This window comes from Glycine soja, chromosome 18, assembly GCF_004193775.1.
Source record: "Glycine soja cultivar W05 chromosome 18, ASM419377v2, whole genome shotgun sequence".
Lineage (NCBI taxonomy): Eukaryota > Viridiplantae > Streptophyta > Magnoliopsida > Fabales > Fabaceae > Glycine > Glycine soja.
Window position 1 is genome coordinate 2,796,482 of NC_041019.1, and position 16,049 is coordinate 2,812,530.

The 16,049-nt window shown below is 30.6% G+C and overlaps 1 protein-coding gene across 1 annotated transcript; it reads right to left on the reverse strand.

Annotated features, from left to right (window-relative positions):
• Window positions 1-6,402: 6,402 nt before the first annotated feature.
• LOC114396600 (protein phosphatase 2C 37-like) lies at window positions 6,403-8,382 on the reverse strand. Its single transcript, XM_028358665.1, has 4 exons — window positions 7,862-8,382; window positions 7,453-7,767; window positions 7,248-7,353; window positions 6,403-7,127 (listed from the first exon to the last, which is right to left on the reverse strand). Exons 1-4 carry the CDS (start codon window positions 8,297-8,299, stop codon window positions 6,784-6,786), a joined length of 1,203 nt encoding a protein of 400 aa, XP_028214466.1. The 5' UTR covers window positions 8,300-8,382; the 3' UTR covers window positions 6,403-6,783.
• Window positions 8,383-16,049: the final 7,667 nt, after the last annotated feature.

Sequence of the window (16,049 nt, forward strand, 5' to 3'; positions counted from 1 at the left end):
CAGAAAATAGCCCTTTCAATAACACCACCAGACCAAACAACAACAGAAAGAAAAAACAAAACACCTTCGACCAGCAGCGACCATATTCATGAGCGTGGACAAAAGAAGAGAGAGAAGAAGTGACGAAAATGGAAAAGCATGAAATGGGTATGAGGTGTTGTTTCTGGGGGATTGAGGCGCAACATCAGGTGAGGCAGTAGAGATGAAAGTGGAAAGAGAGAGACACGAGAAAACAGAGATAGAAATGTTCCATGGAAATTAAAAAATATTTGAAGTAAAACTCTAAAACTAAATAATGAATTTTATTAAAACTCATCTTAATCATTAATTTTAATTCATTAATTATTATTTGTTTAAATTGAAATTAGACGGTTTTTTACAAATTGAGGAGATCTATTTCTCATTTATGATACCAACTAATCATTTAAACCAAATGACCACTTGTTATTAAAATTATAATTTATAGGGATGACTTGGTGATTGAAAGGAGAAAAGAAAAATTATGAGTTGAAATTCCTTTTATTAATAAATTAATAAAAACATATTTATCCATCAAATAAGACTTATTATTATCTTTGAACATTTGAAAATAAATAAATCATATTCATAGCAAATTCAAAACAACTTTAAAAGAAAGTTAATGGAGCAATTTAAACCTTGGATACAACACATGAGATTTTGATGGATAGAACATCATGAGTCCTTGTAAGTAAATTCTCTCCCATTTATGACTAATAGAAGTTCTACATTGAATATCCTTGAGTTTTTTTTTTTTTTTTGGAAAAATGTAAATTATATTAAATCCAAAATGATACAATAATAAACGGGACATACTCCGCAGTTAAAGAAAATCAAAAGTCTCCCTAATACAAAAAGACCTATATCAAGATGCTAAAACAAATGCAACAGGTGCGCTTGTCTATACATAAGAAACTTAATCTTGCTAATAACTTCTATTACAGGAAATTGATAATCTTCAAAAATCAGCTTGTTCCTAGACAGCCAAATGCAGTACACTGTAATTGCTATAGTCAGACAACGAAATTTTCCTTGAACACCTGATGTGGATATGCCCCTAATTAAAGAGTCAGTAATCCGCTGTAAAGAAGTGAAACACTTGCGGAAAGGAGCCAAATCACGAATGTGAGCCAAAACTTGGAGAGATTTCCTGCAAGAAAAGAACAAATGAGCATTTGACTCAGACTCATTTGAACATAAAGGGCAGAGGGAACCCTTGTTCAAAAAAGCAACTTTGTCAAAAGTAAGCAATCGATTCCTTTTAACAAACCACAAAATGAAAGACATCTTAGGGGGAATTGCTGGGTTCCATATAACAGAACACCAACTAACAGTAGGCTTGACACCTCTAATGTATTCATAGACTTTGCCAACAAGCAATTGTTCATTGGTGCTCCAAGATTGAATCCTCTTTTTGGCCTCTTCCGTACTTAGCTCTTTAGAGATAATAAAGTCTCTTATTTGAATGATTTTCTTTATCAAAACTGAATCTGATGAAGAAGTATTGTAATTCCACACATCGCTCCCTCTGAAATAGTAATGGTGAAGCCACCGAACCCATAGAGAATCTTTCTTACAATGAAAGTCCCACAGGATACGGGAAAGAAGCGCAAAGTTCCAGTCCTTGAGATTAAAAAAGCCTAAACCCCCTTCTTTTTTCGGAGAACAAACTACTGACCAAGCAACCAAGGGCTTGTTTTTGCCGATATCCGCTTTGCCCCATAGAAAATTACTGCACGAAGCATTGATCCGGTCCAGAACAATTTGCAGCAAAGGAAAAATCCCCATCCAGAAATTCACAATTCCTTGAATAACTGCTCTGATCAACTCTAACTTACCTGCATAAGATAAAGACTTTTTGCTCCATCCCTGAATCAGGCCAGTAATCTTGGAAAGCAAGGGAGCATAATGACATACATTTAATCTAGATGATAAAAGGGGAACATCCAAGTATCTGAAAGGGAAGTCACCCAAGCTAAATCCAGTAAGCTGCTGAATATGAGAAAGCTCATGAGGCCTAATACCGACTGAGTATATGGCAGATTTATCAGAGCTGATGGAAAGCCCTGAAACCCTACAGAAGTGTTGAAGCTTGGCAAATAGTTTATGTTATGAAATAGATGATCACTCCTTCAAGGAGTTTGAAAATATCTCATTGTAACATTTTGGGTGGCAACCTACTAAAACCAACTCTGATTTTGTTCTTTGCTAGCCTCTAATAGTGTTTCAAAAAAATTTACCCCTCGCACCCACATTATTACCGTAGTAGTTGCAGCCTCATAGTCATATGTACTATGTAATAATTTGTCAAAATGCACATTATTGCATAGCATCAAGAAAGCCCAATAGCCTTGACCATATCAAGAAGGTTTCATAACACTTAAGCTAATTTCCAAATTAGGTAAACTAATCGTTTTTAAAGAAGACTAATGACTATATACTAGTTTAAGATCAAATTCAATGGTTTTTCCAGAAATAATTAGTGAAGAAGAAGAAAATTGATTCTTAGATGTAACTAGTCCATGGCCCAACTGATAGGCTTGAACGCAAGCGATCAGCATCAAATCCAAGCAAATCTCATCCAGCTAAGAGATGGTGACACAACAAAAGGATCAAATGCTACGTGTCCATCTTTGATTAAGTATGTAAGTGATCCCACGTGTTTAGTTTATCTGTGAAATTTGCATGAAAAATGGTGTAATGTGCTAACAACCAAAACCCAAATATCTTTTTCCTTTCATTCTGTTTAAGAATTGTGTTTCCTTTTAATAGAAAAATACTACCAACAACTATAAGATCATCATTAAAGTATTTAATTATAAAATGAGTTGATATAATTTCGTTCTCAGCAACAATTAATGTTACTTTGAATCTCAAAATTGTCTGTATGTATAATCTAATCTCTAAATATATCGAATTAATGACAACTTAATACATAATTTAGTTTTCAAAATTATTAATTTCATGACAATTTATTTTTTAAAAATTTATTGAATTGATCGTAAATTTATTTTGAAATTTGTTCAATTTTGGGTTAGAAGAAAACATATCACAAAAATATGTAAAAAGAAAAGATATCAAAAAAATTATAAAGTTGGAAATTACTTATATACACATTTTTTTAAGAATAAAATACGTACGTACAATTAAAGTATGTCTTTTTAAAATGATTTAAAGTTTTGATTTATTGATTTGTTTCTTTAATTGCCTAAGCCGTGTACGGAAAAGAACTACAGGAATATAACTATGCAGAGGAACAACATTTTATCCATCCTCGAGTCGACAAATGGGGTCCCAAATAAAGGGCACTGTCATCAAATTACATCTATTGTCGAGTTTCATATGTGACTCCTGTGTCGTGTGGAAGTTATTGCTACCCAGCACAGCTTCATCATCATCATAACATTTGATGGAATAATAATATTAATTCAATATTTTTAAAATAATAAATAATAAACATTTGATAACATTATCTTTCTTTTTTCAAGTGTTCAAAATTTCTTATCGATCTATTTTGTAAAAGCTTAAGATGATTTTACTTATATCTTTATTTTCATTTAATCTTAAAATATTCTATATATTTATCATAAATAAGAGATAAATGATAATGGAGGTTATATTCAAAAGTTTTTTTTAATATTAATAAAAATATTAGACTAAACAAATAATAAGTAAGGATAGTTTTTTTTAAAAACAAAAATATGGATTTAGTGTAAAAATATTTACACTAGCAGGGCATGAAAATTAAACTAAAATATATTTTTCACTCAATCGAAGAACTGTATTTAAATTTGAGAGAAAAGAGATACAATAAAAATAAAAGTGAAACTTAATAAATAATGCAACTAGAAAGAGAGAGATATGCATAAGCTAAATGAAAAAGTAAGCTATGAAGAATGATAATTATTTAATAATTAATACCATACAAAAAAATACAAATCATAAGTGTCGAATAATATTTTACTTTTTTTTATTTATATGAATTGAAATCAAGTAATTAAAGATTTACAACTCACATATATTCATCAATTGAATTAGACTTTCTTAATAATTTTTTTAAAAATTGACATTTTTAAAATTAATAAAAAATATCATGTCAATTTTTTTTTAAAATAAAGTAAAATTAAATACGTTTTAAAATCTTACCAAAATTAAATTAAATTTATTTTTTGAAAAAATCAATTTAGTGATTACAGGACTTCTATAATATCAAGTATTTGAGCTTGTAGGGAATCATTTGTAAAGAAAGACAATCCTGTTATCCTTAACAGTTAACATTACATTAAAAAAACGACGCCTATATCCATTTATCTTACATGTTTACCACAAAATATATATAGCAATTTATTAAATCAAACAAATTAATTGATATACATTTGGAGAGCAAACTAATTATCATTACACTCTTTTCAAACAAATTATCCATGTTTGAATTACCATTACACTCCTTTCAAAAGTACTGTCAGAATAAATAAATAAAAAATACAAAAGCTGTGTTTGGATAGCTATTTGGAGAGCTCAAACCTACTCTTGTCTCACTCAATACAGTTTGCTATTATGTGAAAATATAAGGTGGGGTTAGATGATTAAGAGAGAATGGAAGGAAATTAAGAAAGATTGTATGTTTGATTATTTTTCTATTAAAATAATATTTTTTAATAAAAAAATTGTTATTATGTTTGATTGCCTCTAAAAGTATTTTTTTTTCTACTTACTTTAGTGACGTTGCTTTTGAAAGTTCATTTTCATTTGATAGTATTTATTCAATGAGGAGTGCTAGCAGCATCAATTAAAAGTACTTTTAATTAATATAATTATTCAAATAAAATTCATTTTATTAATATGCTTTTAAACAAAAAAAAATGTCCAAATATAAATTATATTAAAGTAAACTTATTCTTTTAAAGCACTTTTATAAACATATTCCATTTGAAAATGGCTTTTGTGAGATAAGACATAAGGTTATGTTTTAAAAAGCATAATTGAGTTTTAATAAGTTAAATTGGAGTTTAACTATTTGTTTTAAAAAAAATTAATTGTCATCAAATGTTGATATAACTTATTTTATTTACGAGACTCTTTTTAAATTTAATTAATTGAAATATTTTATAAGCAAAGAAAGTTCTTATGTGTATATACATAGTCCGATTTAGGGTGTTACATTGGTGTATATTGTATTAAACTTATTCTTTTACTAAACTTGAGTTTACAATATACATTTGATACAAGCTTATATATGTTTGCGAATTTGAATCCAAACAAACATGCTTTATCTTTCTCTAAAAAAACATTTATCACTCAAAAGTATTAGAATGGTTATCCAAACATGAAAATTTCCCATTATCTTTTTCATGATGCAAGAGTTCTGGATCCACATCATTAACCAATTTATAATAAATAAATAAAAACATGAATATTAGAGCATTCCTTAAATTAGCTATTAAAATAATGATGCAGCTCAATCCTCAGAAAGATACGAAATCATTGGAGGCATGTATTTGGAGGGATACAGATGCATTTGTTAGTGCCACCTTTTTAATTTTGACTAAAGCATTGTCATTGTTATTGCTATGAGACTAATCATTGTCGTAAATGGTTCTAGCTACAGATTAATATTCTGATAATTTTTCTGATGTCTCAACTTGCTCAGTGCCTTGTTCAATCTCGGTTCCTTCTTGATATTATTATTGTGATGTCCAGTTAGTACACTTTGATGAAAAAAAAATTAAAAAAATCGACGAACAACTTAAAATCATATGACACTTGCTTATTCAAGCTTCCTGAGAAGGTACTAAAGTGCATCTCTTTACCCGTATTAAAAAATTTCATCTAAATATCATTAATAAAGATTAACGTTTTTTTAGGGAATATAAAAATTAATGTTAATAACTGTAATTTATTTAATATTAAAAAGTTTTTCTCTCGTATTGTAAGAAGCATACTTGAGACTTGAGAGTGAAGGATGAAACTAGGTGTGATAATGGCTTTGTTTTAGATAATTGTCATATTCTTTATTTAGATACACAAGAGTTGGGGAAAGGACAATTGTTTGTTAACTTACTCAACATCTAAGCAAAATTAGTGTGCGGAAACTTTTCTCCGCTCGGAGGAATAAAAGAAGAGCCAGCTCTTGAATGAGTTAATGCAATGGTTGGTTTTGAAATTTTGTAACAATAGCAAAGCTTTCCATTGCTCGTCTGGTAAAACTGCAGATGACTAATGTTGTCCATATCCAATGTTGTACTGCAAGCAAAACTACAGAACAAAAAATATAAAAATTTATCGAACTGGAATAATCTTGGGAGAGTTGGACAAAAGCCCTTGCAAATTGAATGATGAACTTTGATCCAATATTTCCAAGAATAAACTTAAAATAGAAATTGGTAGAGACACGAACCAAAGGAAAATCCAATTTATAGATTCGATTATGGACAAAAAGAAAAGGGGTGTCGACCGGCCGATTGATACCTTTGTCGACACAAATTTTCCCTACAGTAAAATTTTCCTATATTTTTTTTTTCATTTTCCAAAGTTAACAATGTCCTTCCTCTTTCTTTTTTTTTTTTTTAAACCTAAAATCCCATTACATTACAATCAACATTTGATTAAGCAAAAGCCACACGCCCCTCCTCCCTCTGATTTGGTCTTCCCGTCCTTAACGAAGTCCTGAAAACAAAGGGTGTGCCCATTATGGTTAAAAGGGCGATCTCATTCATTTGTGATTCCTTAGTTTGGTTTGGTTTCTCGTCTCCGTTAATCAATCAATTAATTAACGTCGTTGTAGTTTGATGATTGTCGTTGATCCCTCCTCAAATCAACCACCACCACGCTCACATTATCCGAACTATGCCTTGCCAGCGCCAACTTGGTCAACAGAATCGACGCATCGGAGCAAGCACGGTCGGAACCGTCAGCCGCCACGTCACTCCCCGGAGACCCCGGCGGCTTCTGCGCCTTGAGGCACATCCTCACCACCCCACATGCGGTCTCATTCGACACCACATCCCACAACCCATCACTCGCCAGTATCAAACACTCGTCCTCCTCCGTCCTCTCCGTCACCATCACCTCCGGTTCTGAAATCACGTACGGCTTCAGATAATTGTCACCTGACACAAACGGAAGTAACACACAACCGTTAATTTAAAAAAATAAATAAAAAAATTAACCGCCTTTGCTAAAATGCCCGAACAAAAACTGCTATCGTGCGCTCTGTTTCATTCACTTACCTATGGCTCGAGACATTGCTAACACACCAAGCACTCTCGGACCGTCCCAGTAAATCACGCGCCCTCCCTTGGATTGGACTCGGAGTAATTCGTCGGGTCGATCCGGCTGCATAAAACGGATCCAAAAACGGTTACGTTAGGAAAACGTTTTTTTTTTCCTCAGGAAATGAAATGAAGGAAAATTGGAATTGGAAAGGAGAATGACCTTGTGATCGGAGGAGAGAGGGATGGCGACGCCGTTGCGGCAGAGGACGGCGCGGGAGTCGCCGCAGTTAGAGACGACGATTTTGTCCGGTGTGACGACGGCGACGACGGCGGTGGATCCGACGGCGTCGCAGTGAGGAGTCTGGAGCTCACACCTGCAGGTGAAGGTCTGGTTGCTCTGGCTCCGGCGATGAACCTCGTCGTCCATGCGAGCGAATCCGTTCTCCATCGTCAGTTTCCACTCCAAATTCTCGCGCGCGCTTTCAATTTCTTCATTCACGATCTCGTGTAGCCGCTCCTTACACATAGTCGCAACCTGTGGAAACGAAAACGATACAACTTCTCTAAGAATCACAACCACAACCAGATCCATTACTATTTAAGCAGAGGAATAGTTTGAGAATACGAACATGAGAGCAACCGTGACCGTCGAAGACGCCGAAGTAGTGGAAGCCTTGGGTGAAGCAAGGCCGCACCGAGACGGAATCTTCCATGTCTCTTCTCCTGCCGCAAACGGACGTCACGCCGAACTTGGGAGATTCTTCTTCAACTTCCGAAACAGTTACGTTCTTAGTTTCCGAAACGACGTCGTCGGCGTAGTCTACTTTGGATTCCTTCTTCGTCACCTTGTGTCCAGTGGATTCGTCGCAATTTTCAATTGCGTTATCGCAGTCCCTGAGGTTGAGCTTGGGACGCTTCCGTAAACCCTCCGGCGGCGGCATGGGCATGTCGGCGATATATTTTAAAGGTAAGATGTCCAAACTCCGGCGCCTGGAGGGGCGAGGAGTGGGCTCGAGTGGAGCCGGAGTGTCACCTTCTCCAACAACACCACAGCAAATTCCAGCCATTGAGATTGTAAATTGTGCTAGAGAAGGAAAGAGGAACCCTTATTAGAGAGGGAAAGGAGCCATTGAAATGGGGTGGGGTGGGGGAAAAGGTTTTCTTTTCTAGGCGGTGAGAGTGAGAGTGAGGGGAATTGTTCAGCCTGGGGGCCACACGGGCAGCCTGCCCGTCACCGTCAGAGGCACCGTATGCTATCTCCACCCTTCATCGCATCGCTCTCTGCTTTGCCTTCCCAACACGTGGCGCATCCTCTTTTCCATAGGACTACGTGGCACCAATCATTTCCATCCACGCTAGGTCCAACCCTTCTTCCTTTTCAGACACGCATGTGGTCCTCTCTCTCTCTCTTACTACCTTCCATTCCAATTTCAAACCTCTTCTTTTCTCTCATTTGCTTTCCCTTTCACCCGCAAAAATTTATTACTCTCTTCCTTTTTATGTCCTAACACTCTTTCAACTCATTTATGTTTCTTAAAAAAATATTGATTTAATTATTTATATTATAATTTTTAAATTATTATTTTCTTAATTTTTTATTCACCTAATTATCTTTTATTAATATATAGAAAAAATAATAACTAAATAAAGATATATAAAAAAATTATTATTATATTTAAAAATTATACAGACTTATAAAACTAGTCTTATAATTAGAAACAGAAAATTATCTTTCCAAATCAATATGCTGTCTTAACCTCATTAAATATATAAATATTTTATCTATATGTAAGTTTCATATAAGAAATTAAGACAATTGTTGAGTATTTGTAATATTTAATTATGTATGTTAGACGGATGTAAAACTTAATTGCGTTCTTTTTACTCTAGTATTTTTTTCCTTCACTTTTTTTCTTTTATATTCCACTTTTCGGTCTCCTATGACACTCGGCCAGGGGATGTCACCACGTGGCTTCATCGTAGAATACGAGATTTCTGTTTGATTCTGCTATTCACGATCGCTCCACTCCATGTACCCAACACGCGCCTTCGTTAAAAATAATTTAAATTCAAACTCACTAAAAAATTGAGATAAAAAAATTATGTTTTAAAATTATTTTATTTATTTTAATTAAATAAGGAATAATATATTATTATTTATATTTTTTTCTCATTATCTATATAAACCATTGATCTATCAACTGGTGTTTGCGACACTTGCTTTATTAAGTTTAAATATAATTTTAATCTTTCTTGTTTTGTTGAATTCATAAATTTAGCCAAATTTTTTGTTTTGTTTATGTTTTATTTTTTTATTTTAATTCAAATGAATAATACATCTAATATATTCATTTAAAGTATTACAAAAAGGTAATTAAAATTGAAATAGGTATTTGACAAAATAGGTAATTAAAATGGTTGATCAACCAAATAAGAAAATTGAAATTTAATTTAATTTTTATTTTATTAAAATAGAAATATCGATTCTCCTTTTCAGTTTGTCAAGTCCTCTCTCTTCTTATTGTTTATTTTTACCATGATGATTTCATGCTCTCAGGCTCGGAACGATCTTTGGTGCAACACGTCCAAGTCTCTTTAACACATATCATCTTTTCCAACATAGATCTGGGCTATTTGGAACAGAATGACTCTCCTCAACGCGTTCGAGTTTAAGTGTGAATTGTTTTCGTGATTTTGTTTTCAGTTATGAGTTGTATTGTGTGCCTAAAAGTGATTTGAGTTTGAATATATATATATATATTTTAATTTTATGGTTGGACAATGGTGGTCCTAAAATGATCTCTCTAAGCTTGATTATGTGACCAATGGTTGCAAACTATTAATCGTTACTTCGTTAGTTTCCTTCATTATTTTTTTTACTGATTCTTTATCTGTAAAGTACCTTATTGATAAAAATAGTTAAGCAATGTATCTTGCACAAGCAAGATACTTATATGAGAAATAATAATATTTGTTAAGTAACAAATCTTAACTTTAACTTACATGAGATACAATGTTAAAGATGTCATTAGGGATTATCTATGAAGCGATATGTTATGTCGTCACTAAAACAATGCAACACATATAAATACAATCCTTAAATAATATTAACAACTCATTAACTCATCAAATCATCAAAGAATCTAATAAGACATTAACATTTTTCAACTATTTTAACATCATCAACTATATTAAACATATGATCTTTAACTCACAATTAGTTTATTATTATTATTATTGTTTTTCTTTGAGTGTGACCACCCACAATTATGAAAAGTAAAAATGCTTTGCTTCAACTATTTTTTTAATCTCTGCATCATATTCCATTTTAATTTACTTTTAAACTACTAAATAAGAATTATTAATAAATAAAATATTCTTATCAATATAAAAAAATATTTTTTTTATCTAATGTTAGTAGCAAAAAAAGTTTCTTTAACATTAAAAAAATTAAATTTCTTCTTATCTAATTCTTTACGTATCCTTTTCGTTTTATTTAAATTTATAATAAGCAAATAGTTAAAAAATTAATATGTCTCTTTATCAATTTATACTTTTATTTAAATTTTAAAATATATAAGCATTTATACTTTATTTTTTTCGAAAAATATTAATAAAACATAAAAAGTAGCCATGCTTTGGGTACAAAAGATAAGAAAAAAGAACCACACAATACTAGGCAAGTGCGTGTTTGAATTTACGGTGATAAAATTAATTTTAAATGAAATTAATTTTATAAAAATAATTATTATAGAATTAATTTTGGTAAAAGTATAAATTACTCCTACTTATTTCAATTCTATCATAATTTTTATGGACGATAAATGATTCTAACATAATTTAGAAAACAATCTAAAGATATAAAATTTGGTGAAAATTAAGATTAATTAACCTCAGCAAGATTTATCATAAATATAGAATCTATAGAAACACACACTTAAATGATTATATATTAAAACACTTTTTTTAGGAGTACATAGATTTGACTTATTAGTAATGAGAAGATAGAAAAAGAGAGCGTGGAATGGAGGGAGGAGTAGGGTTGTTGGAGTGGGGAGAAGGTTCACTTTATGGTGGCGATCGATTCCAGTTGTGGAATGAAAGCGATCTACGTAACAAGCGATATTTGGACACGTGTGGGACCGCATGTCAAAGGCGATTGACGCTTGCAGAATATCTCAGGTTCTCATTATTGAATGTGTGACGCGTGGATCCATCCATCCCTAAACTGCCCCCAAGTCACCCTTCTTTTTCAATTCAAAACCACCAAGCTAGCTATATCCCTTTCACAAACCACACTTGTCACCCCTCCTAGCTACTTAGTTTCCCATTCCTCATGTTTGTTGGATACACACATCTTTCATCTTTCTCTATTTACTTATGCTTAGTCTTAATAGGTTGCTTACCATTTATTCTTATCTTAATATCCTTTACACCTGTACACTCAATTCCAATGTACCTCTACTACATACATCTGTTGTGCATGCATAGTTAGTCCTTCATGCCAGCGGAAATTCGTTTGTTTTTTTCAATAAAATCAAAAACGTACCATTTTAAATAGTAAATTTATAAGCAGATTTTTTGGAAATGAGTTTGGTACAAACTCGATCAGATTCAAAGAACATGTTTGTTTCGTTGTAAATACTATCACATGAAATTCAATGAATAAAACAAAGAAATAACAAACTTGCGCTCCTCTTGGATTTTTTTGCTTCAAAATGATACAAATTTCATCAAAAACAACTACTCAAACATGCACTAATATTATTAGATCTATTAGATTGCCCACTATCGACATATTATTAATTGGTCTATGTCTAATTCTCTGCAAATTCCATATTCAAAATGATTATTCCTCAAGTTAATTAATGATATAACCAAAATATAGAATAAGTCAATAATCTTTATCTTATAAGTTCATTTTTGAGGTAGGTCTAAATTCAAACCAAAAGAAACTTATATATATTATATTCTTCCATTAATCTGGGTGTGGAAAAAAAGTATTATCCAATTTGAATGATTTCGCTTGATATCTCTTTTTGACTGGTCTCTCTCTTTCTGCTTAGTTGTAGTAATCAAAGGTAAAATTATTTTGTTATGAGTTACTAATTAATATTATTATTGGCTTGTTTTTTAGTTATTTATTATTGTATTGGTATTGTTTTCCTCGTCTTGAACTAGAACTATTTAGCGTAACACGTAACAAGTCATTTGAGTATTAAACAGAGACACGCATGAGGATAGCACTAACAACGTGCAGAAACACAACATGTGGAAGATGCAATACAATCACACTTGCTTGCAATGTGTACAATTGTTGTTGAAGGGGAAATTAAAATATGGCGTAACGGATATCGGGTAGGGCTACTACTACAATCGAATAACAATCAGTTATGGAAGATGGATTACTGGCGTAAACGAGTTGAACTTACACTACTTTATAATAATTTATTTTTTTGACATTGTCAAATAAATTAACAATTTAATAGATATATAGTAGGTACGATTATTGTCAATATAAAGTAAATTATACAAATTCTTGAAATTTATTCTTATTACACCTGATACTCTCTTTTTTTATATTATTTTGAGTCTTCTAAAGGAACTTGTGTAACACTTTTTACACCTACTATAACAATTTACAACTCAGAAGTAAGAATGAAATTGATATAACCAAAGCTATAAAAAAAAAGGATTTAAAAATGGGGATGTATTGAATATAATAACAAAAAATTCGAGAAAAAAATTTGTATAATTTACTCTTACATATGACTATGTCTAATTGAATAATAGTAGTATAAAAAATCCTTAAACTTGATGTATACAATTTTCTCTCTCTCATAAATTAAAGCATTAATTAGTTATACAACATTTATCATGACTATGAAGCTTACCGTATTGAAATTACTTACACTACTGAATTTGATTGATAAAACTTTCAAGCTTTTAACGAACTAAAACTCACAAATCACAAGTATCCTTTTCTTCTCATCAAATCAATAACGCGTATAGTAATAATGGAAAAATCGACTCATAATCTAGGATTAATTACGTTAAATTGAAGTGATTTTTTTAGTTTCAATTCCTAATCAATTTCACTATTACGTGAAGAATTAATTTGGAAGAGTACACAAATAATTTCACTTTTGATTTTTCTGATCTTATGCATGCAGGGGTTTTTATAAAATACGTGCAATAAAAGAGGAAAATGGAAGAAAAAGAAAAGAAACTAGGTTGCTTATAGGAAAATTGATTAATTTGTATTGAATGATCCGTTTGAATGTTTGATGTTGGCAGAACAAGAAGAGATACAGGCGTAGGGAAGAGGGTGAATTATAGAGTGAGGGAAGGTGCAGGTGAATATGATGCACGGAAGCACTTTATTTACTACTTCTCAAACTCTGCAATTGAGGTTTGCAGGTGACGTGAACAAAAACGTGCCACGTGATTAACATTGTCAGAGGCACAGAGAGGTTCAGTCAGCATCTGCATCTGAACCTGACCTTTTCAGTCTTTCACTAAAAAGTCACGCTGATTCCTTATCTACTAATTTCAGTGAAGTTTTGCTTATTACTATAAATTTATCATCATGGTTGTTACCAGCTAATGTTTAATGTTTAGTGTTTTGCTATCCTTGGAATGTTCTCTTTCAATAAATAATCAAATTGATGCGTCAATAAATTAATTTTTTTAAACAAAAAATATAAATTTTGCTTTGGAATGTAAAAATATAATGATAAATTGGTTTTAAGTTAAATTTATAAGATTATTTTATTATTAAATTATAATATTTAATGATTAATTTAATAATAAATTATATTTTTAAGAACTAATTCAACATTGCAAAATTTAGAGATTAAAGATTTTGTATTTAATCTAAAAAATATAATCCAATTTAAATATAACTAAAACTAAAATATAATTTTCGTCTTTTAGTAAATCTTTTGATTTTACTTACTTTTTTTATTGTGGCATTGGTGTAAAGTATAATTAACTTTATGAATAATTAATATTTGTTATTTTTAGTAAAAAAATTCTCTCATTTATATTTTTAATCTACAAGACTCAAATTTAATATTTTACTTAAAAAAATTAAGTTTAATCCCGCTTAGATCAATAATTTGTTAGTAATTTTATTTAGTTTTTAATAACGTGTTTGGTATAAACAAGATATAAAATAAAGAAAAATTACTCATTTAATTTTTATAATTATACAAGCTTTATTTTTTAATTCTATATACTTAAAAATCATTCCCTAGACAAATACTTTTATATCTTTTTTAATCCTTATTGTTACAAAATCACAAAGATTAAAAGGTAAAATTTGTTCAATAATAAAGACAAAAAGGATTAAAAATGATTATAAAGAAACCAAACAAGATGAAACATTTAAGTATAAGAACTAAAAGGTTAAATTTGTATAATTATAAATGGATAATTTTTTTCTACAATGCATAAAAATAAGAAGAGAAAAATAAAATGAATGAAAATATGAGAAAAATAAAATAAAAATAGAGTTGTTTAATTTAAGAAAAAATAAAACAATACAAAAAGTAGTTGTGTTTTAAAATATTGACAACACTACTTGAGATTTACTCAGAAAAAAATAAAATAAAATATTCTGGACTGACTCAATTATATAGTAATGGCTTACCTAGATAAGATCTTATTAATTTATATAAGAACAAATGAAAAAAAAAGCACATTTATTTTTCATGAAAAGATAAAATATAACTTGAACATCTTACAAGAAAAGAAAAGAAAAAAAGAAAAAAAAAGATATATATGGATATCATTATCACAGTTGATTGAAACTTGTGTCTGACTAGTAAACTTGACTCACGAGGCAAAGGCAATGAAATGAAAAGATAGTTATTGTTGCTGCAACTTGCAACAAAAGTGTTTCGTTAAACCAATTTAAATACATACAAATAAGACATAAAATATTAAATAAAGACAAAAAAATATGTGGTGTGTTGTGTTAACACTAGTGCTATCATAGAATTCAACAATGCATGACACGAGGACGCCATACCTTATATGAATTCAACAACCGCACCATGAATTAGCTACTCCTTCAACAAATGGCACCTCCTCATTCTGTTCTGTAAAGTTGGATGGATTTGCGCTGCAGTCATAGAGTGTTGACACTCATGTAAAACAGCTTACAACAATTACTAAAACCAGGTCTTCTAGGCCAAGAGTTTTGTAGGGGATGAACACAACATATGTTGTTTCCTAGGATCTATGATATCGTGTCAGTTAGGTCATTCAATTGGCTCTAGTTTCAAAGTTGCCCTTAATGCAGCATATCTCATCTAAGCGGTGTCATATTTGATTTAATAAAGTTTTCAAAAAAAAATATCCAACAAGTTTTCAAAGTATGTTTTTTAATTAGTTGACCTAACATAGCCTTATGGTGTTAAAAATAGGGGTTTTGGGTGATTTTTTCTCAATCTTAGTTCGATTCCTCATTTGTTGTTTGTTATTTTTTGAAATTAAATCAAATCGTAACACTTATATTAATATATTATTTTATATTATTTGAGTTTTATAGTATTATATATATAAATTTATATAATATATATTACTTTCTTTTTCATATAATTTATGTTTGGTTTAAAATTAACGAAGATTTAATAGATTTTTATTATAGAAGGTTTAAGATATTAATAAATTTTGTTAATTATTATTAATAACTTTTTTAATGTAATTTAATTTAAAAATTGAAAAGAAGGTGTATAAATTTTAATGAAATAATATTTTAATAAAAATCGTAAAAATCAAATCGAACAAAATTGTAAAATATTGGTTTGA